This window comes from Hemitrygon akajei, chromosome 21, assembly GCF_048418815.1.
Source record: "Hemitrygon akajei chromosome 21, sHemAka1.3, whole genome shotgun sequence".
Taxonomy (NCBI): Eukaryota; Metazoa; Chordata; class Chondrichthyes; order Myliobatiformes; family Dasyatidae; genus Hemitrygon; species Hemitrygon akajei.
Window position 1 is genome coordinate 55,430,231 of NC_133144.1, and position 21,364 is coordinate 55,451,594.

General features: G+C 41.8%; 1 protein-coding gene across 2 annotated transcripts in view; it reads right to left on the minus strand.

Moving 5' to 3' along the window:
* LOC140714485 (ribonuclease P protein subunit p25-like protein) overlaps window positions 1-9,693 on the minus strand; it is a 47,111-nt gene extending 37,418 nt beyond the window's left edge. For both annotated transcript variants that reach the window (XM_073025782.1, XM_073025780.1), the window contains exon 1: window positions 8,346-9,693. In XM_073025782.1, the coding sequence (XP_072881883.1) occupies window positions 8,350-8,949 (600 nt within the window). In that variant the 5' untranslated portion in view covers window positions 8,950-9,693 and the 3' untranslated portion in view covers window positions 8,346-8,349. The remainder of the gene's footprint in view (window positions 1-8,345) is intronic.
* Between the last annotated feature and the right edge of the window lie 11,671 nt (window positions 9,694-21,364).

A 21,364-nucleotide genomic window follows, 5' to 3' on the forward strand; every position in this document is an offset into this window, starting at 1 on the left:
CCCCTTGAATTGAATGCTTCCTATAGGTTTGTCTTCTTTTGCACATTGGTTGTTTGTCAGTCCTTGTGTGTTGTTTTTCTCCGGAAGAGCATAAAAACAGATCATTCAGTTCACTGGGGTATGACTTATACTTTTATAAACCACTTTCCCAGTCTATTCCATCTAATCTTATCAGTACAATCTTCTGCTTTCGCACATTTATCCAGCTTATTCTTAAATGTACCTATGTTATTCACCTCTCTTATTGCCTGTGTTGCTGATGGCACTATTGAAACAGCTCTAGGAAATCAGCCTTTTTCCTAAATTTGTTATCAGATTTATTAATGATTACCTTATACTTGCAGTTTTAAGATAACATTACACAACCTCAATTTATTTATTTAGTAAGACTAGAGTAAGCAGAAATCATGTTCTCTAGCGTCAGCATAACAGTGAAAGGATCATTAAACTGTATATGGAAGGTTGCTTGCTCAAAACAAGATCCATGTGATTATTCAGATTGCACAGTTGTGGGGTGGTTAACCTTAGATCTCCAGTGATCCAGGTGTGGTCCTCATCTCCGGTGCAGTGTCTGTGGAATTTGCTTATTCTCCTTCTAAGCATCCTTCCTGCAACATCCCGAAGATGTGGTGATTGGTAGGTTAACCGGCCATTGTAAAACGCTCCTGGTGTAGATGGGCAGTAGGAAAATCAGGGAGAATAGTTAGGAATGTAAGAAGAAATTTAACTGACTGTAAACGGTGTGGAAACCTCTGTTTCGGTGCTGTAAGACACTTCCGGTGTACAGACCTGCACTACTACAGGCGGGCTCTACTGAAGATGATTCAAAGTCCATTTAGTGAAACTGAACGAAGAGTGCCAGGAAGACATTGACATTTCCCAGCCAGCCACCTCAAAGCAAGGGACTCCATCCTTCACTGTCTGCGATGTGGGGCACTCTTTTGATCTTTTTCAGTCCAGAAAGGCCTATCTGTTCAATCCAATGGGAATGCTTATTGGCCTAAAACCCTAACTCTTTTCGCAGATGCTGTCAGACCTCTGATGTTCAACATTTTCAATTTCTTTCCAGATTATCAACATCTATAGTATTTTGCTTTTGAATATGTTACTACCAATTTCTTATTAGTTCACAGTTTCTACCAATGAAATAGAATTTGAAAGGCCAGGAACCCTGCAGCGAGTAACTCACCTCTGAATTCTCCAAAGCCATCCACCATCTACAAGGCTCAACTCATGAGTGTGTAGAACACTCTCCACTTGCCTGGACGCGTGCAGCTTCAACCACACTCAACAAGATCCCCTTCACCTCCGCTGACTGTGAAGGGCTTGCACGTTCTCCCCGTAACCATGTGGGTTTCCTACGGGTGCTACGAATTCTTCCCGCAGTTGGTAGGTTAACTGGCCATTGTAAATTGTCCTGTGATTAGGCTGGGGTTAAATCGGGGGGTGCTGGATGGCGTGGCTCAAAGGGCCGGAAGGGCCTATTCTGAGCTGTATCTCAATCAATCAATAAGTAAATAAACCATTAAGCATGTTTACAAGAAGCACTGCCAAAAGAAAGCAGAATCCAATGTCAAGAAGCTCACCATCCAGGCTATTCTCTCTTTTCACTACTGCTATCAGACAGGAGCTACAGGGGCCTTAGGTACCACACCACCAGGCTCAGAAACAATTACACTGGACAACAAATTTTTTCGAAAGTGTTGCTTCTTCAGATTTTTGTTGTTTATGATAGACCGTTTGAAGCCGAACACAAATATAATTTCAGACTAGTTGTATCACAGGGGAGTTTGAAGAAACAAGAAATTAACTTTTATTGAATATAATGCATTTAACTGCATAGAGGTGCTGACGCTTTGCAATAGTTTTATGAAGCTAAAGTGTTTTGTGCATGATTTTCATTTGTACTCAGTGTCTGAGACTTCTCACTTAAGTGTCCAATGATAATCAGCCAGCACTGATGGATTCCAACTGCCCTGATACTGTTTCTCCATGACTGCAATGTCCTGGTGAAGCCTTTCACCGTGCTCGTCACCGACGGCACCAAGATTTGCAGGGAAGAAGTGTGAATGGGAATGCAGAAAATGAATCTTTAGTGCCATGTTTCACTTCATGGTTTTGTATGCTTGAAGCAAGTTGTCAACCAGCTGCAAGTAGTTTGATGTTCTGTACTTGCCAGGAAAATTTGCAACAACATCCTTGCAATCCTTCCATGTAATTTTCTCCAGTCCAACTAGGAGTTCTGCAAATTGCCTGACATTGATGACTTAATTGATTTTTGGACCAACAAAAATGCCTTCCTTAATCTCAACATCAGTTACTCTGACTTGAATTATGAATTGAAATAAAAAAATACAGGCAATTTTTAAAAAATGGTGTGTGATGGGGAAACTAGATGGTGATTGTCATGATCTGCAGCCCAAAATCCATAAGATACACCAAAAAATATTCAGGATGCAAAATCTTTGTTGTCCAGTGTTATTACACTACAACTATCAGGTTTCTGAAATGGCCTGAATAACTTCAATTACCTCAGCTCTGAACTGTTTCCATGACCTACTGACTCACTTTCAAGGACTCTACAATTCATGTTCCAAGTATTACTTTTCTATTTACACAATTTGTCTTTTTCTGCACTTCTGTTGTTTGTTAGTCTTTACGTATATTTTTCCATAAATTCCATAAATTTTATTTTCCTGTAAATGCCTGCAAGAAAATGAATCTCAGGGTAGAATATGGTGACAATAATGGACTTTGATAACAAATTTATTTGGATTTTAACTTTAACATAGCAGCCCACTTGACAGTCATCCATCCATCACCATTCATTTGCTCCACCAACACCCCACAGTGGCAACAGTTTTTACCATCCACAACCTGCACTGCAGCATCTCACCAGACCACCTTAGACATCACCTTCCAAGCACATCACCTCGACCATCTAGAAGCATGAGGGCAGCAAAGCTATGGGGAACACCACCACCTGGAAGTTGCCTGTCAAGCTACACACCATCCTGACTTGGAAATATATCACCATCCCTTCACCGTCACTGAGTCAAAATCCTGGAATACTCTCCCCACCAGCATTGCAGATCTACCCACACCTCTGGGTGTTGCGGTCGAAGAAAACAATGAAATATTGGCTCAGCCCGCAAATTCACGTACTGTACTTTGAACAAATAACAGGAGAAGTAAGTAGAAACCAAGATGCTTCAGTGAAATTTCTTATTAAAAGTCCAGAAGAAACTTACAGAAGTTTACTAAACTTGAGAGTGTTTCATTAATAGTTAAAACTATTTGAAACTATTCATTAAACTATTGGAGGCCAATACTATTTTAGACAAGCTAAATAGAGTGAATTTGCTCCTTTCAGTAAACAGTTCAAAAGCTACATTAAAGTCTGTATTAGTACAATGATTTTAGCTTCAATAGGATGTGCCTTATTTATCTACTAACTAAATTTAGCTTAACAACACATTCATAGTGTGTTTTAATTCAATTTTGAATCATTCTCATATATTTTAGGAAGTTAAATAAAACCTCTAATCCTGAAAGTATTTTCTAAGCAAATCAAGAAATAAAGGACATGAATTAAGTCACTTAACAGCAGGTGTAAGATGTGGAAATCCTCTAATATTTATACAGTTGAATGAGACGTTGGTGAGGAATAATTTTAAGTAGTGTGTGCAGTACTGGTCACCTACCAACTGGAAAGATTATCAATAAGATTGAAAGAATATTGAGAAAATTTACAAGAATGGTGCAAGGAGTTGAAGACCTGAGTTATAGGGAAAGGTTGACTACGATAGGTCTTTATTCTCTAGAGCATAGGAGATTGACAGGAGATTTGATGGAGATATAAGAAATTATGAGGGTTACAGATAGGGTAAATGCAAGCAGGCTTTTGACACTGAGGTGGGATGAAACTAGAACTAGAGGTCATGGGTTAAGGGTGAAAGGTGATATGTTTAGGGAACCTAAGGGGTAATTTTCTCATTCAGAGGGAATGAGCTGCCAGCAGAAGTGGTGGGTATGGATTCAATTACAACATTTAAGAGAAGTTTGGATTAGTACATGAATGGGAGGGTGTGGAGGACCATGGTCCAGGTGTTGGTAAATGGGACTAGGCAGAATAATGGTTTGGTATGGACTAGATGGGCTGAAGGGCCCATTTTTGTACAATAGTGCCTCTATGTATCTATTGCTCTAAAGTGACTATTACTGAATTTGACACCTCAGCATGTATTATCATCTATACACAACAGCCAAACACTCATTCACATTTCAATGTGCATCTACACCCCTCTGCTCACCCCCCACCTGATTTACAGGAATATAGAACAGGACAGCATTGCGGTGTGTTACTGGGCTTGTGTACGGACGGTTAGATTCACAACCTGCAGACAAGTGCATGAATCACGTGAGAGAGGCTGACAGAATTTGGATTCATTCAATCAAATCGATATGGAATTAAACAGCTTGTATCAGTGACCCTGAAGTTACAGGGTTGTTATAAAAAGCCATATGGTTCACTAATGCCCTTCAGGGAGAGAAAGCTGCCATCCTTACCCAGTATGTGACTTCGGGCTCAACAGCGTAATTGATTCTTAATGGCCTCTCAATTCAAGGGCAATTACGTTTAGACAACAAATGCTGACCTTGTCAGCCACAGCCTCATCCTGTGAATGAATAACAAAACAATATACAAACACGCTGACCTCATTCAGGCTCCCTACCCCTCCTCTTGTGTGCAGATGGGAATACAGATGTGCCAATGTGTCCACTGGCGCATGCTTTGCTTCAAATGCAGCCACAGGGAGAACAAAAATAATTACCTTATAAAACTGCACCCATCTTTACACATATTTTTGCTGGGTAACAGCTTCTTCGCCCGGGCTGTTTGACTTCTTAACACCTTGCTGCCAGGCAGCGCACATGTGCACCCTCTCAGAGTGCCCTGCCGCTGCACCCTGGACCACCCCCCCCAAACTTACAGGTGCACCCTCCTCCTGCATCGTCACTTTTCATCTTTTATTGCTGCTGTTTCAGATATTTATATGACTGCTTGTTTTATTGTAATAGTGCCAGTAAAATTGTACTGACTCACATAAACATGCACTTCACACTTCATGTCAACCTGTCAATCTTCAGGCCGCACCACTTGTGCTAATATTATTTGGTGACTGCATGTGCTGAATCATAACTATACTGTATGTGCCGTGTATGACCGTATGTACTGTGTTTTATACATTGGCCCCACAGGAACAGTGTTCCATTTAGCTGTATGCTGCGTATGGCTGAATGACAACAAACTTGAACATTTTACTAACCCACCACAACCATTCAGTTTCTAAAGAAATTCTAATTCAAGATTGTTTAATGTCGTTTCTAGCACACAAGCGTAAATGAGAATAAAATAATTATTACTCTGATTCTGATGTGGCACAATAAAAAACACTACAAGATAAAGGACACTGTAATAAAAAGGAACACAATAAATATAAATACAGAAGATAGCTCATATACATAGATTGATTGTATGTCCATAAAATGATGCTAGGCACAGGAGTGTCTGTACATAAGGCGACTCTGACAGGAAATGTTAAAAGCAGTGGTGGTGAGAGGAGTGGAGGGGTGGGCTAGTGGGTGGAGGTGTTGGTCAGCTCTAAGGGCAAGTAATTGTTTTTAAAACTGGTTGTCCTGGTGTGGATGCTAAATAGCCCTCTCCCTGATGGGAGTGGGTCAAATAGCCCATGAGTAGAATGGATTAGCTCTTACATGACATTGTTGGCCTTTTTCATACACCTTTCTGCATACATGTCCTCGGTGATAATCAGGCTGGTGCCGATGCTAATATGCTGGAGATTTTGCTATGAAGTTGCACTAAAGCTCACTCAAAATCGTGCTGCTGAAGTTAAGCGCACGTTTAAATTCTCTTTCAAGCAAGTGACAGTATAGTCTTTCATTTTCTTATTCATTCCCATGTAAAGATATCCCTTCATGTGTTTATGCAGTTTATTTATACTTGTACAAATCACTCAAAGAAAAGGGCAGCCAGACGGAAATTACACAGTCCCACTTTATTTTGTACAGGAGTGGAACCGGTGTGGTCTGCTGTTGCTGTTGCTCATCCACCTCAAGGCTCGACGTATTCTGCTTTCAGAGATGTTCATCTGTATACCGCTGTTGTAATGTGCGGTTATTTGAGTTTGTCACTTTCCTGTCAGTTTGAACCAGTCTAGCCATTCTCCTCTGATCTCTCTCTTTAACAAGGCATTCTTGCCCGTAGAACTACCATTCACTGTATGTTTTTTCTTTTCATTTTTCACACCATTCTCTGTAAACTCTAGAGGCTGTTGTGCTTGAAAATCCCAGGAGATCAGCAGTTTCACAGATACTCAAACCACCCCATCTGGCACCTGCATTCATTTCACAGTCAAAGTCATTTAGATCATATTTCTTCCCCGTTCTGATGTGTAGTCTGAACAACAAGTGAACTTTTTAACCATGTCTGCATACTTTTATGCATTGAGTTGCTGTCACATAATGGGCTGATTAGATATTTGCATTAATGTGCAGGTGTACACTTGAACCTAATAAAGTAGCCACTAAGTATATTTCCAGCCCAAGAAAGCTCAGGCAAAAAAGAAGGGCCACTTCAATCACAAATAACATCACGCGGCTGTCAGACAATGTTGCAGTCAACACAAAACTTATGGAATCTCTCTGAAATGTTATGGTTCACTTCACCACAGCTCCAATGTTTAAACCAAAAAAAAGGAGAAAAATTAGCACTCTTCACTTATGGACAGATTGGAATTATTTCTATATATCCTCTGGTGGTTAAAGTGCATGGAAGTAGCCAGGGGTGGTGGTAGTGTCAGATCCATTAGGAACATCTAAGAAACTCTGAGAGGCACAAGGATGATAGAAAAATGAAGGTCTATGTAGGAAGGAGGGAAGGATTAGATTGATCTTAGTGTAGGTTAAAAGGTTAGCACAACATTGGGGCCAAAGTGCCTGTGCTGTACTGTAATGTCCTATGTACTATTAAAATCTTTCCCCACGTTCTGAGCCTTCAGTCAACATCACTAAAAGCAGATGAGCTAGTCACTTCAGAATCAGAATCGCAATCAGGTTTATTATCACTGTCATATGTTGTGAAATTTGTTGTTTGTGGTCGCAGTACAGTACAAGACATAAAATATAACATACTAAAATTATAATAAGGAATAATGGGAATAATGGGAAATAATGCACTTGGCTACTGTTTTCCAACCACGTCAATATTTCAAAGAGTGTATGGTTAACTCTGAAAGTGTTCTCAGTCACTCTGTAAGTGACATGAACAGCACCACGGAAATGCGAATATTTCTTGCCACTGCCTCATTAGACAGAACACCCATGCAAACACAACAGCCCAGCTTCTCACCGACCCGGCAAGTTCATCCATCCCATTCAAAGGTCCTTGACACAAAACCCACTGAAGGCTTTAATGTTAAATCAGCCACTCTTTGCTGATGCCTGCAGAGACCTCACTGGTTGGAATATGGTGGGTTAGTGGCTAAAGGGCGGCATGGAAGTGTAGAGTTTAGCACAATGCTACTGCAGTGTCAACAACCTGGGTTCAATTCCCGCTGCTGTCTGTGAACGTTTGTACATTCTCCCTGGGACAGCATGGGTTTCCTCCGGGTGCTCCGGTTTCCACCCACAGTCCAAACACACACCAGATGGTATGTTAACTGTTGTCCAAAGGCGTACAGTTAATTATATTCGTCGGTCACATGGATAGAATAGGGCCATATGGGCTCATTGGGCAGGAAGACCCTCTTACTGGGATGTACCTTCAAATAAAAATTAAATCAATAAAAAGTTAGCAGAAGTCTTGACTATTGAAAAGATTGAATCCCACTATATTAGCTGAGAAAATTAAATCAACTTAATTGAATAAATGGAACAAAATGCTGGGATTGATAAATTGGGCAATAAAACTACTAGCTGGATAGATATTCTTAGGGAATTACATCTGCCGCCCTTATATGTGGCAATATTCGTTTAACCACATACTCCTTCATGTGACCTCAGACCCAGTGCAATGTAGCTGACTAAACTGCGGTCTGAAATGACACTATCTTCCCAAGTTCAACAGCAAGGTCGACATCCTTACCAGCCTGGGAATGAATTAAAGATACGCAAGTTCTCAAAAATCTTTTATGGACACACGCACACACGAGTAAACTGCATGTATATTGCCAATATAACACACACACACTTATTGATATTTCTCGATTTGTACGTTTAATATTTACAAACTGTTCTATAAAGTTAAAGTTATGTTTGCTTACAGTGTTACTGCTGGTAGTTCAGTGGGTAGTTATAGTTAGAGGAGGGGTCGACTTGATGATCTTCCCTTGTGACTTTTCTAACCATTTCTTGACTTCCGCAGCACAGGGTGCGCTTGATACCCCTGGAAGCCGATGTGGTCTCCATCTCTCCGACTTCTCTGTCTGTCTGGCCAACCCACAGGCCATCGTCAGCGTCCGGGGGCTGGTAGCCACTCTCACTCGGGTCCAGGGGCTCTTTTGACAGGAGAATGCAGATCGCCGGGACGTTTTTCAGGAGGGTGAGGTTGTGGGCGCCTTCCTGGGGCTCGCGGAGTTGCCATGTCTCCCGTAGGCTCTTGTAGCGCAACCTGGTGATCTGGTGGAGACCCCTGATTCGCCTTTTCATGATTTCCGCGCAGGTGATGGTCTTCGTGACCGCCCTGCCCGAGCCGGTGAACACCATCTGCCGGGTGCCTTCCAGCTCCATCCGGCCGATCGCGAACCCCATCAGGTTCCTGATCTTGCTTCCTTCCTTGACCCGCATCTCCACGATGTCCTCCGGCAGGTTCGCGAAGGGCAAGGGGCTCTCCTCCTCGCTTTTGCGGATTTTTGTGTAATTTTCCATGTCTTTCCTCCCCACACGCCTCACGCTGGCATCGCCTCCCAGTCCTCTCCCCAGAGAAAAAAAAACTTATTGCCCCCCTCTTTCAGCGGTATCCAAAGAGGGGCAACATTGCTTTCAGTCTCTTGCTGGGCACCAAGTTTTGCCACACAAAACAAATAAAACGTGGAGGGGGTTGTGGGTACAACGCAACGCTCCGTGCAGTGAAAAGGTTTCCTCGCTAAGTGTGCATCGCTTTGTTAAAGAAACCTCGATGCACCCCTGCCTTTATCCCTGGAGATGCACACGTTCCATGGGACCCATTTCCATCCTCTGCTGTCCGGTCTCCGCGGGGCACGGGACGCTTCCTTCCCCGCTCTGTGGCCGCTGCGCTGGGTCGGTCGGTCGGTCGCGGAATCTGCCGGCACCTCTCTCTCGCTCGCTCTCTCCCCCTCTCTCTCTCCAAAGCGCAGAGGCAACGGGCTGCTGCCTCTCTCGCGGGCTTCTGGCCCCCCAGAGCCACTCACTCACTGCGAACGAACTTGACCAACGTTTAACCCCTTCGGCACCAAGCTCCTCTCGGTCCCTCTCCTGCAGCGGAGACCCGCTGTCACATTTATCGCCTCCTTCTGTTTTCAAAACGTTAAGCCTTGTATCCAACTAGCTGCCTCCACGTCCCCTTCCTGTAATCTGCTCCAAGCCTTCCTTTGGAAAGTCCGCTATCAATCAGGTCTTTAGCTGACTAGGAACCAAACCCTGGAATTCCCTCCCCCGAAATCCCTGCCTCACTAACTCACCCTGCTTTTTAAGATAATACTTGAAGTCTGTCATTGATGTAGATTTATGCTTGAGTGTAAATTTAAACCCGTACCAAACGCATCCCAACCAAGGCCAATCAAATGCAACCCAGAACTTAGAAAAATATAACAAAGAAAGTCCTGATTAGGGTCCCGGCCCGAAATGTCGATTGTTTATTCACTTCCATAGATGCTGCCTGAGCTGCTGAGTTCCTCCGGCATTTTGTGTGTGTGTGTATAGCAAAGGAACAGTTCGTTTAGCGCACGATTTAGCCTTGACGCCAATTGAAACTTATCCCATCTCTCTGCACACGGACCATATCCCACCATTCCCTGACTATCACGTGCCTCTCGAAAAGTCAGTTAAGCACATTACAGTTGGGGTAACATGTTCCAGGGACTTTACATTCCCTATGCAAAAAAAAACTTGCCCTGTAGGTCTCCTTTAAGATTTCTTTCTCACCCCTTAAAATCCCAAAGTAGATAAAACATTAGAGCACAGTACAGGCTCAAAATGTGGCACCAGCTTCTTAACTTACTCTAAGATCAATCTAAGCCTTCCCTCCCACACACCCTCCATTTTCCTTTCATCCATGTACCTAAGAAATTCTAAAATGTCCTTAATGCATCTGCCTCTACCTCCACCCGGTGCAGCACATTCCGCATACTTACACTGTGTAAAAAACACTACCTCTGACATCCCCCTCCCACTCACACTTTCCTCCAATTACTCTAAAATTATGCCCTATTTTGTTAGCCGTTTTTGAATTGAATTGAATTGACTTTGTTTTTTACATCCTTCATATACATGAGGAGAAAAAATCTTTACGTTATGTCTCCATCTAAATGTGCCATGTGCAATCATAGTAATTTATAATAATTTATAATAAATAGAACAGTCAATGTAATATAGAATACACTCAAATCAGCGTGTGTTTATCAGTTTGATGGCCTGGTGGTAGAAGCTGTCCTGGAGCCTGTTGGTCCTGGCTTTTATGCTGTGGTATCGCTTCCCGGATGGTAGCAGCTGGAATAGCTTGTGGTTAGGATGGTTTGGGTCCCCAGTGATCCTACGGGCCCTTTTTACACACCCGTTCTTGTAAATGTCCTGAATCATAGGAAGCTCACAACTACCGATACACTGGGCTGTCCACACCTCTCTCTGCAGAGTCCTGGGAAATAGTCACTGGCTGCCCGCTCTGTGTAGACCTCTTATCATCTCATATACTGCACCTCAATCAAGTCACCTGTCACCCTCCCTCGCTTCAAAGAGAAAAGGACTAGCTCGCTCAAACTTTCCTCATAATACATGCTCTATAATCCAGGCAGTATCCTGGTAAAACTCCCCTGCACTTTCTCTAAAGTTTTCATATCCTTCCTATAATAAGGCAACCAGAACTGAGCACAATAGTCCAGGTGTGGTCTAACCAGAGCTTTGTGGAGCTGCAACATTACCTCATGGCTTTTGAACTCAATTCCCTGACTAATGAAAGTCAGCACTCCAGATGCTTTCTTAACTTCTGTATCAACTTACACAGCAACTTTGAGGGGTAAGACATAGGAGCAGAATTAGGCCATTTGGCCCATTAAGTCTGCTCTGCCATTCCATCACGGCTGACTTATTTTGCCTCTCAATCTTATTCTATAGTCTTCTCCCCTTAAGCTATGGTCATGGACCCAAATTTGATTCTGTTCTTCCACACTGCTGAGCATCTAGCATTAACCTTGTACACTGACTTCAGATTCAACCTTCCAAATTGTATCACTTCACATTCCATCTGAACTCCATCTGCTAATTGTCAGCCCAGTTCTGCATCCTATCAATGCCCGTTGTAATCTATGACAATATTCAACACTAAAACCACAACACTACCAACCTTTGTGTCCTGTGCAAACTTACCAACCCACCCTTTCAGTTCCTCATCAAAATCTTTCATAAGTATCACAAAGAGCAGAGGTCCCAGAACTGATCCCTGTGGAACACCACCAGTTAACGACCTCCAGGCAACTCATACATTTCATCCACTACCATCCTCTGCCTTCTGTGGGCAAGTCATTGTATCATATAACAATACAGCAGGGATACAAACCCTTAGGCCCAATGACTCTACGCTGACCATGTTGTCCATTGGCTGGTCCTAATTTCTTATGATCGTGCCCCTCCCTCTCCATGTACCTATCTGAGTGCTTCTTAAATGATACCATTGTACCTGCCTCAACTACTTCCTCTGGCAGCCCATTTCAATTGCCCAACTACCTTCCGTGTGTAAAGGTTGCCCCTCGGATCCCTTTCAAAACTTTCCACTTTCACTCTAAATCTACACCCCCAGCATTTGGACCTCTACCCTGGGGGAAAGACTCTACTGTCCACCATATCTGTACCTGTCATAATTTTAAACATTTCTGTAAAATGAATAAATGAATCTCTTTAGTTCAAATGAATAAAGGCCTAGCCTGGCTCTAGCTTAGGGCATCTAGTCTTGACAACATCATCATAAATCTTTTCTGCACTCTTTCCAGCCTAACCACATCTTTCCTATAACAGGGTGACCAAACAAGTAGATTGTACTCCGAGTGACACCTCACTAATGACTTATACAATTGCAACATAATATCCCAACTCTTATACTCGACACTCTGACCTCTAGTATTTGAACATTTACACCCGGGAAACTGATTCTGAATAATCTATGTATATCTGTCATAATTTTATAAACTTCTTTCAAGTTGTATCTCAGCCTCTGATGGTCTAGAGAAAACAACCCAAGTTTTGTCCAACTTTCCTTATAGTTCATGCTATCTAATTCAGGTAACATCCAAGTGAGCCCCAACCAAAGCAACTTGACTTCCTAACTTATATACTGAACACCCTGACCTATGAAGGCAAGAATGCCATATGCTTTCTTTACCAACCTATCTACCTGAGTTGCCACTTTCAGGGAGCTATGGACATGTGCCCCAAGATCCCTCTGTACATTAATTCATTGAAGGGTCCTGCCATTAACCATATACTTTCCCCTTGACCTCTCACTTTCAAAATTGCAAGACCTCCAGTAATCAAAGACCCCACCCACCTCAGGCGGTCTCTTTTCTCTCCTCTCCTATCAGACAGAGGATACAAAAGCCCGAAAGATTGTACCACCAGCCTCGAGGCCAGCTTCTACCCCACTGTTCTCAGACTCTTCAAAGGACCTCCTGTATGACAAGATGTACTCTTGGTCGCACAGTCTTCCTTGATATTATCTTGCAAGTTATTGTTTACCAGCACTGCAGTTTGTCAATACCTTTTACACTTTATTCTGCATTGTTATTGTTTTACATTATTTTAACTCAATGCACTGTGTAATGATTTGATCTGTACAAACAGTGTGCAGGACAAAATATGGTCACTAATTGATTAGATAACACAATTGTTAGATCAAGAATCAATACCCACTACTGTTTATATGTTTTCCCTGTGACTGTGTGGGTTTCCTTTGAGTGCCATGGTTTTCCCTCACATTAGTAAGTAGTGGGTATGCTATGCTGGCACCAGTAGCAAGGTATGACACTTGTGGACTGCCCCTGGAGAACACTTCTAGGGCTGTGTTGGCCATTGACACATTTCACTGGATGTTTCAGTGTTTCAATGCACATGTGACAATAAAGCTAATCTTTTCCTTCTTTTCACTGTATCTTGGGACATGAGACAATAATAAACTAAAACTGATACCTCACATGAGTCACAATTAATTTATAGAGTCTTCTCTACACTAGAATATCAGTAAGTTTCAGGTCGAGCAAAGTGTGTGATGGTGTGAAGCAGATAATGTCAGTATTACACCCCTTTTCCTTCTGAAGTGCCTGCCCTATCTATGATTAGTTCAGTCATTCCCGATGAAGGGTCTCAGCCTGAAATATTGATTATTTACTCATTTCCACAGATGGTGCCTGACCTGCTGAGTTCCTCCAGCATTTCATGTGTTTACTCTGGATTTCTAACTTCTGCAGAGTACATATATGCCACCACAAGCAACCCTGAGATATATTTTCCTATGGACATACTCAGCAAATCTATAGGATAGTAATGATAACAGGATCAATGAAAGATCAAGTAGAGGGCAGAAGGCAACAAACTGTTCAAATGCAAATAGAAATAAATAGCGAGAAAATGTAATAGCAGATAAAGTGAGATCATTGGTTGCAGGAACATCTCAGTGGATGGGCAAGTGAGTGTAGTTATCCCATTTTGTTTGAGAGCCTGAATCTATAAAAATTTATGGTGGTTCCATTTGAGTTCCTGAACATTAGAGCAATCAGGCTGCTATCTCCCATTCTCATCATTTTATTCTCCCCCATTAGATTTATTAGATAGTTTCCAGTCTATAATATCAATGGTTTTATGGGCCAATTGACAGACATAATTGGAGCCAGCAAGTTGGATGTCAGAGAGCTACACTGCGACTACAAGCCTGTAAGTGGTAATATATGGCTTGGCCAAACACATTACATGGGTTGTGGCTGCAGTTATGAATCAAATGCACAACACAGAAACAACAAATGAGTGATGTTTAGAGCAAAGGAGTGTAGGGAAGTGCAAGAGTTATAGTATAGAAGATAAATTAGGAATGATATGAAGTCAAGAATAGCTGAGAAAGGACTAAAGTGACAATCATAATACATTAGGTTAACCATGGGCTAAGTACCTCATTAGATGGTACAGGTGTCGTGTGTCCTTGATGCTCTGTATTATCATCCTTCATCGAGAAGTGTTTCTTATCTAATATGACGGACTGGAATAAGAAGAATGCAATAGGCTGGATTGTTGGAAGAGAGACCACTGGAAGTGATGATAGGGATTGGAAATACCCTCAGTGGCCACCTTATTAGATACCTCCTGTACCTAATAAAGGGGCTACTCAGTGTATGGTTGTGGTCTTCTGCTGCTGTAGACCATCCACTTCAAGGTTCGATGTGTTGTGCATTCAGAAATGCTCTTCAACACACCACTGTTCTGCTGTGTGGTTACTTGAGTTACTGTTGCCTCCCTGTCATCTTGAACCAGTCTGGCCATTTACCTCTGACCTCTCTCATTGACAGGGTGCTTTCACCCACAGAACTGCCGCTCACTGGATGTTTTTTTGTTTTTTTGCATCATTTTCTGTAAACTCTAGAGACTGTTGTATGTGAAAATCCCAGAACATCAGCAGTTTCTGAGATACCCAAAGCACTCCACGGTCAAAGTCACCTGGATCACGTTTCTTCCCCATTGTTATATTTGATCTGAACAACAACTGAACCTCTTGACTAACTCTGCATGCACTTATGCATTGAAGTTGCTGCCACATGATTGGCTGATTAGATATTTTCACTAATGACCCAGTGTACAGGTGTACCTAATGAAGTCGTCACAGAGTGTACTTTAGAATTGAGCAAATGGTGAGCAAAAGAGTTTAGAAAATAGAATATGAGATTAAACTAACAGGAAATATAAAACTTTCAAAAGGCTTGTGAGAAGGAAAATAATTAGCAAGGATGAAAACCTTAAAGACAAAGTCAAGTTCATTGTTATCACAAGTACATTTATGCAGAGGTGCAATGAAAAGCCACATCACATCGTATAAGCAGCATTCACGATAAAAAAAATACATGATTTTTACAAGAAAGAGCTCAATTAAAACAAAAAATCCATACTTTAGTGCAAAGTGCTTGAAGTGGTCATAGTGTTGGTGAACTGCAGTGAATAGGGCTGTGCCAGTTGGCTCAAGATTCAGAATTCAAGATTGTTTAGTGTCTTTTCCAATACACAAGTGTAAAGGAGAATGAAATAATTGTTGATGTGGATCCAATACAGCATATAAAAATCACACCAAGATAAAGAACACAATAATAAAAAATAAATACATGAGATTGTTTACATACATAGATTGATTATATATACATAAAGTGACGCTAGGCACAGGAGTGTCTTGACATAAGGTGACTGATACGAAGTGATAAATTAGTGGTGGTGGGGTGGGTTAGTGGGTGGAATGTTGATCAGCCCTAAGGGAAAGAAATTGGGGGAAAGCAACTGTTTTGGGTCTGGTGGTCCTGGCGTGAATGTTATTAAGCCTCCTCCCTGTTGGGAGTGGGACAAACAGTCCATGAGGAGTGTGGACGGGATCCTTCATGATACTGCTGGCCCCTTTTCAGCACCCTTCTGTATATGTGTCCTAGATGGCAGTTAGGCTGGTGCCAGTAATGTGCTGGGCAGTTTCATGTGCTGGGGAAACTCAGCAGGCCAGGCAACATTTATGGAAAAGAGTACAGAAGGAGTTTCAGGCTGAGACCCTCCATCAGGACCAGCATTTTGTCTGTGTTGCTTGGATATCCAGCATCTGCAGATTTTCTCTTGTTTGTGAGCAGTTTCATATACCGATTGTAAAACCTTCCTGTCAGCTGCAGTGCGGTTTCCAAGAACTGAATGATTGAAGGGCTGAAGCAACTATCCTTGAACTTGATGATGTAGGATTTCAGGCTTCTGTACCTCCTCATTTGGTCTTTGTTGCAAGAAGGTTTCAAGTGTAGGGATATCTTACTACACTGCTGATAGGGTCCGGTCTTAATTCCTAAGGAAAGCTGCACTTACTCGAGCATATACCGGACCAAAGATCAAGATTAACTTTATTGGTTACATGTACATTAAAACAATGAAATGCATTAATTGTGTCAGTAACCAATACAATGTCACCATGATTCCAGCACCAGCAAAGTATGCCCACAACTTACTAACCCTAACTGGTGCGTCTTTGGAATGTAGGAGGAAACCAAAGCATTAGAAGGAAACCCACGTAGTCACAGGGAGAATGTACAAACTCCTTACAGACATTTGGCAGGCTCATAGTCAAGGAGCCATGTAGCATAGTAAAGGCTATTCAACCCATTGTATCAATACTGACATTTTATACCCATCCACAACTCATCATATGAAGAGAGATTGAGTTGCCTTGGACTATGTTCTTAAAGGAATAATGTGTGACCGTACTGAAATGAACAACATTCTTAGAGAACATCAACAGGATAGATGAGAGAAGGCATCTTTTCCTGGCCAGAGAATCTAGATTCAGGATCAGTGACTCCAAATAAGGGATCATTCATTTGTTATGTGCCATGTTTTATGACGTGGGCGATCATGGTCTTTCCATGACCATGATTGTTCTTGGCAAATTTTGCCAGTGCTTCTTCTGGGCAGTGTCTTTACAAGACGGGTGACACCAGCCATTGTTAATACTCTTCAGAGATTGTCTGCCTGACATCAGTGGTCTCACTTACCAGGACTTGTGAATTGTACCACCCCCTGCTCCCATGGCTTCTGGTGACCCCGATCGGGGGTGGGGGGAAGCTAAGCAGATGCTACACCTTGTCCAAGGGTTATCTGCAGGCTAGCAGAGGGAAAGAGTGCCTCACACCTCCTTTGGCAGAGATGTATCTCCACCCCACCTTATCCCAAATAAGGGATAGACCATGGAAAGATATTTCTTCACTCAGATGGTGGTGATTCTTTGGAGTTCTCTACCCCAGTGAATTATAGGAGTTTGATCATTGGTTGCATTCGAAGCAGCGATCTGAACTCTGGTTCACCTTGACCTTGGCTGCTATTTGTGTGGAATTTATATGTTCTCTCTGAGATCGTGAGATTTCTGAATAGTGAAGGACTCAGAAGAAATGAAGATGGAGCAGGGAAATCAGTGCTGAGGAAAGTTGGCTTGAGCTCGTTAGTGTTGAGAAGGCAAGGATCAGTAAGTGGCAGAAAGAATTACAGGAGTATTGATGGTCTTGTGAGTAAGACTAACTTGGAGGATATAAGCAAATTACGATTGGAGAAAGGGTTGGGGTTGCACTGATAGGTGTTAGCATAGGCCAATGGCCTTCCTCTCTGTTGTAGCTCTTTCAAACTATTTGACGTAGAGCTCACCAATTCTCAGAAGCAAAAACAAGGGTAAAACAAATGAGAAAATGAATCCTAGATCAACAGCAGCTTAAGAGGCAGAGCAGGTAACATGCTGGGGTTTAAATTCCATAAGATGTAGGAGTAGAATTAGGCCATTTGGCCCATCAACTCTGCAGAGCCATTCCATCATGGCTGGGTTATTTTCCCCCTCAACCCCATTCTTCTGCCTTCTCCCCATCACCTTTGACACCCTTACTAATTAAGTACCTATCAACCTCTGCTTTAAATACAACAAATGACTTGGCCTCCACAGCTGTCCATGGTAATTAATTCCACAGTTTCACCACTCTCTGGCTATAGAAATTTCTCCTCATCTCTGTTAGCTTCAGGAGGAGGAAACCAGAGATCCATGAGCCAGACCAGATCAGGGAATCAGAAGTGGAGAGGGTCAGCAACATTAAATTCCTCAGTGTTATCATTTCAGAGGATCTGTCCTGGGTTCATTATGATGAGGGCACAACAGTCCCTCTACTTTCTCAGAAGTTTTTGAAGATTTGGCATGTCAGCTAAAACCTTGATAAGTTCAATGGATATGCGTTGGAGAGTATATTGACTGGCTGCACCATGGCCTGTGCTGGAGACACCAATGTCCTTGAACAGAAAAGTCTACAAAAAAGTAGTGGTACAGCCCATCATGCGTAAAGCACTCCCCACTATTGAGCACATCTACAAGGAGCGCTTTTGTAGGAAAGCACCATCCATCTTTAACGATGCCCACTATCCAGGCCAAGCACTCTTCTCACTGTAGTTATCAGAAAGAAGATACAGGAGCCTCAGGTCCCACACCACCAGGTTCAGGAACAATTATTATTCCTTAATCATCAAACTCCTGAACCAGAGTGGATAGCATCGCTTAACTTCACTGAACTGTACCCACAACCTCTGACTCACTTCCAAGTACTCGTGTTCTCAATATTAATTGCTTATTTATTTGTTATTGTTATTATTATTTTGTTTTATTTTTAACTTTGGTATTTGAACAGATTGTTGTGTTTTTGGTTGTCTGTTTTTTTTGTGTGGTCTTCCATTGATTCTATTGTGTTTTCTTATATTTACTGTAAATGCCTGCAAGAAAATGATTCTCAGGATAGTATATGGTGTCATATATGTACAAAGTGTACTTTGACAATAAACTTACGTTGAACTTTATAAAGGAACATCTTTCTATTGAGTCTGTGCTCTCTGGTCCTAGACTCTCCCACTATTGAAAGTACCTTCTCCATGTCCACTCTTGTCAGACTTTTCTTTTTTTTAATCACTAATTTTTATTGCAAATTCAACAAATTACATTTAATACAACCAGTTGCCGATTACATTTTGACTGTTTAACCCTGCCATCCCCCAACCCTCATCCCCACCCCACTCTCCACCCCTTCACCCCTCTCTCCACCCCCCACTCCTCTCCCCTCCACCAACCAACTGAATAGTAGTGCATACACAGACAGAGCATTCCTAATTTAACAGAAGATCTTTTAAGTTAGATATCAAATTTGTCCACATTAAGATTGTGTTTGATTGTGCATCGTTTGCTCTTGTTGATGATAATTCCAGGTAAGAAATGTCCAAAAAGCTCCAAAGCCAGTGAGTACTTGAAATATCATGAGGAGGTTTCCAACGCTGGACTATAATCTTCTTAGCTGCAGTCAGGCCTGCCAGGCAGATTTTGTGTGTTTTTTCCATAAGGGAAGGTGGGAGTCATCATTTAGAAGATGCACAGCGGGGTCCATTGGTAACTGTACCCCCGTTAGTTTTGTAAGATTACTGATAACCTTCCCCCACAAACCAAAAACCCCTGGACAATCCCATACAACATGCATAAAACAGCCAACGGTTCCGTGGGGGCAAAATGAGCAATATGGGTCAGGAGCCAGTCCCATTTGATGTCTAATTCTTGGTGTTAGATATGCTCTATGGCAAAATTTCAAGTGTATATACCGAAGATTTGGGTTTTTTGAAGCACCGGCAGCATTATCCCAAATTGCATCCCAATCTAAGTCTTGTCCCAATTCAGATATCTCCCTATCCCAGGCTTTCATTCCTGCTGTGGGCATATATTTCTAGGAGTTTAACTTATCATAGATATATGACACTATCTGTCTTGGAGCACTCTGTATCCAACTTAAAATGGGATGGTCCTTTAAATCTGACCCCCAGGGAATCCCATAGGCTTTACAAGCTGATCTTACTCTAAAGTAGAAGAAAAGAGGGTGTTTATCAATATTCTATCAAGATACCAGTTCTTGAAAGCTAAGAATAGTACTTGCCCCATTAATATCTTGAAGAGTAGTAATACCTTTATCCTCCCAAGTTCTGTTAGTGAATGGTTTCCTCCCAGATAGAAAATGATTATTGTTCCATAATCGACATGATTTGCATCATACGCTTTTAAATTTTAGGAATTTTTCTGCTGCTCTAAACACTTGTAGCATATGGGTTAAAATTGGACCGTAATACAAATCACATTTTTTGGTAGACATACCTATAAGGAGAAAGATCTTCAGCCTTATTGGTGCTATTAGCTCTTGTTCTATATTTTTCCATGATGACACTTTATCCTCCTCCATCCAATAGCTATGACTTTTAAATACAAATGCCCAGTGATACAGTTTAAAATTTAGATATGCCAATCCCCCATCCGACTTTTTGAATTGTAGAGCGTACCACTTTATATTGGGTCGTTTGCCATTCCAAACACAGCATCATAGTAAGGAGTCCAGTTTTTGCCAATATCCTGCTGGAGGCACAAGTGGGATCATTAAGCTGATAAAATTAATGCGGGGTAAGATGTTCACTTTATTGACCGATTTTCAGGCTGGGACTGATACTGGCAGGTGTCTTCATCTATTAATATCTTCTCCTATTTTTTTCAAAATTAAAGAATAATTTGTTTTAGCCACAGACGATAAGGAAGTATTAACTTTAACACCCAAGTAGAGGACTTCATTTGTAACATTAATCTGGGGAGGGAGAGACACCTTACTTTTATTCGTATTAATCATCATCAGTGCTGATTTTGACAGATTAACTTTGTATCCTGAAAGAAATCCAAACTGCCTAAGTGTTTTTAAAACATAGGGGAGAGCTTGTTGAACATTTGCCATATAAACTAATGTGTCATCCACGTAAAATGATAGGCTTTTCAATATTCAGTAGATTTAAATGGACTCCCTCATTATTCCTCCACAAGTCTCCCCTCATCATTTCTCATCCTATCAGAATATCTCTGTATCCCTTTCTCTGTTTGCTTCTCTGTTTCCCCTTGCTGTTCACATCTACTGTGGTAATAATCGAACACTCTAATATTTCAGAATCATAGAGAATCAGATGTACAACACTAAAGCAGGCTGTTTACCACCCCCCCCCCCCCCATGTTCATGTTGACCTTTTTGCCTATCCACACAAATCTCACTAAACTTCACTTTGCTTTGTCTATTTTAATGTCTGTATAAATGACTCTTAAATGTAGTAATTGTATCTGATTCCACCACCTGCTGAGTTCAAGATATCAAAGACATGCCGTTTAAAGTAAAAACTTATCCCTGAGATCCCCATTTCAACTCCTTCCACTCACTTGTTCTTCGTCCTGTTGCTTATGATATCCAAACCAGGGGAAAAAGATGGGACTACTTTTCCTATCTGTGACTGTCATAATCTCATAATCTTATAAGAT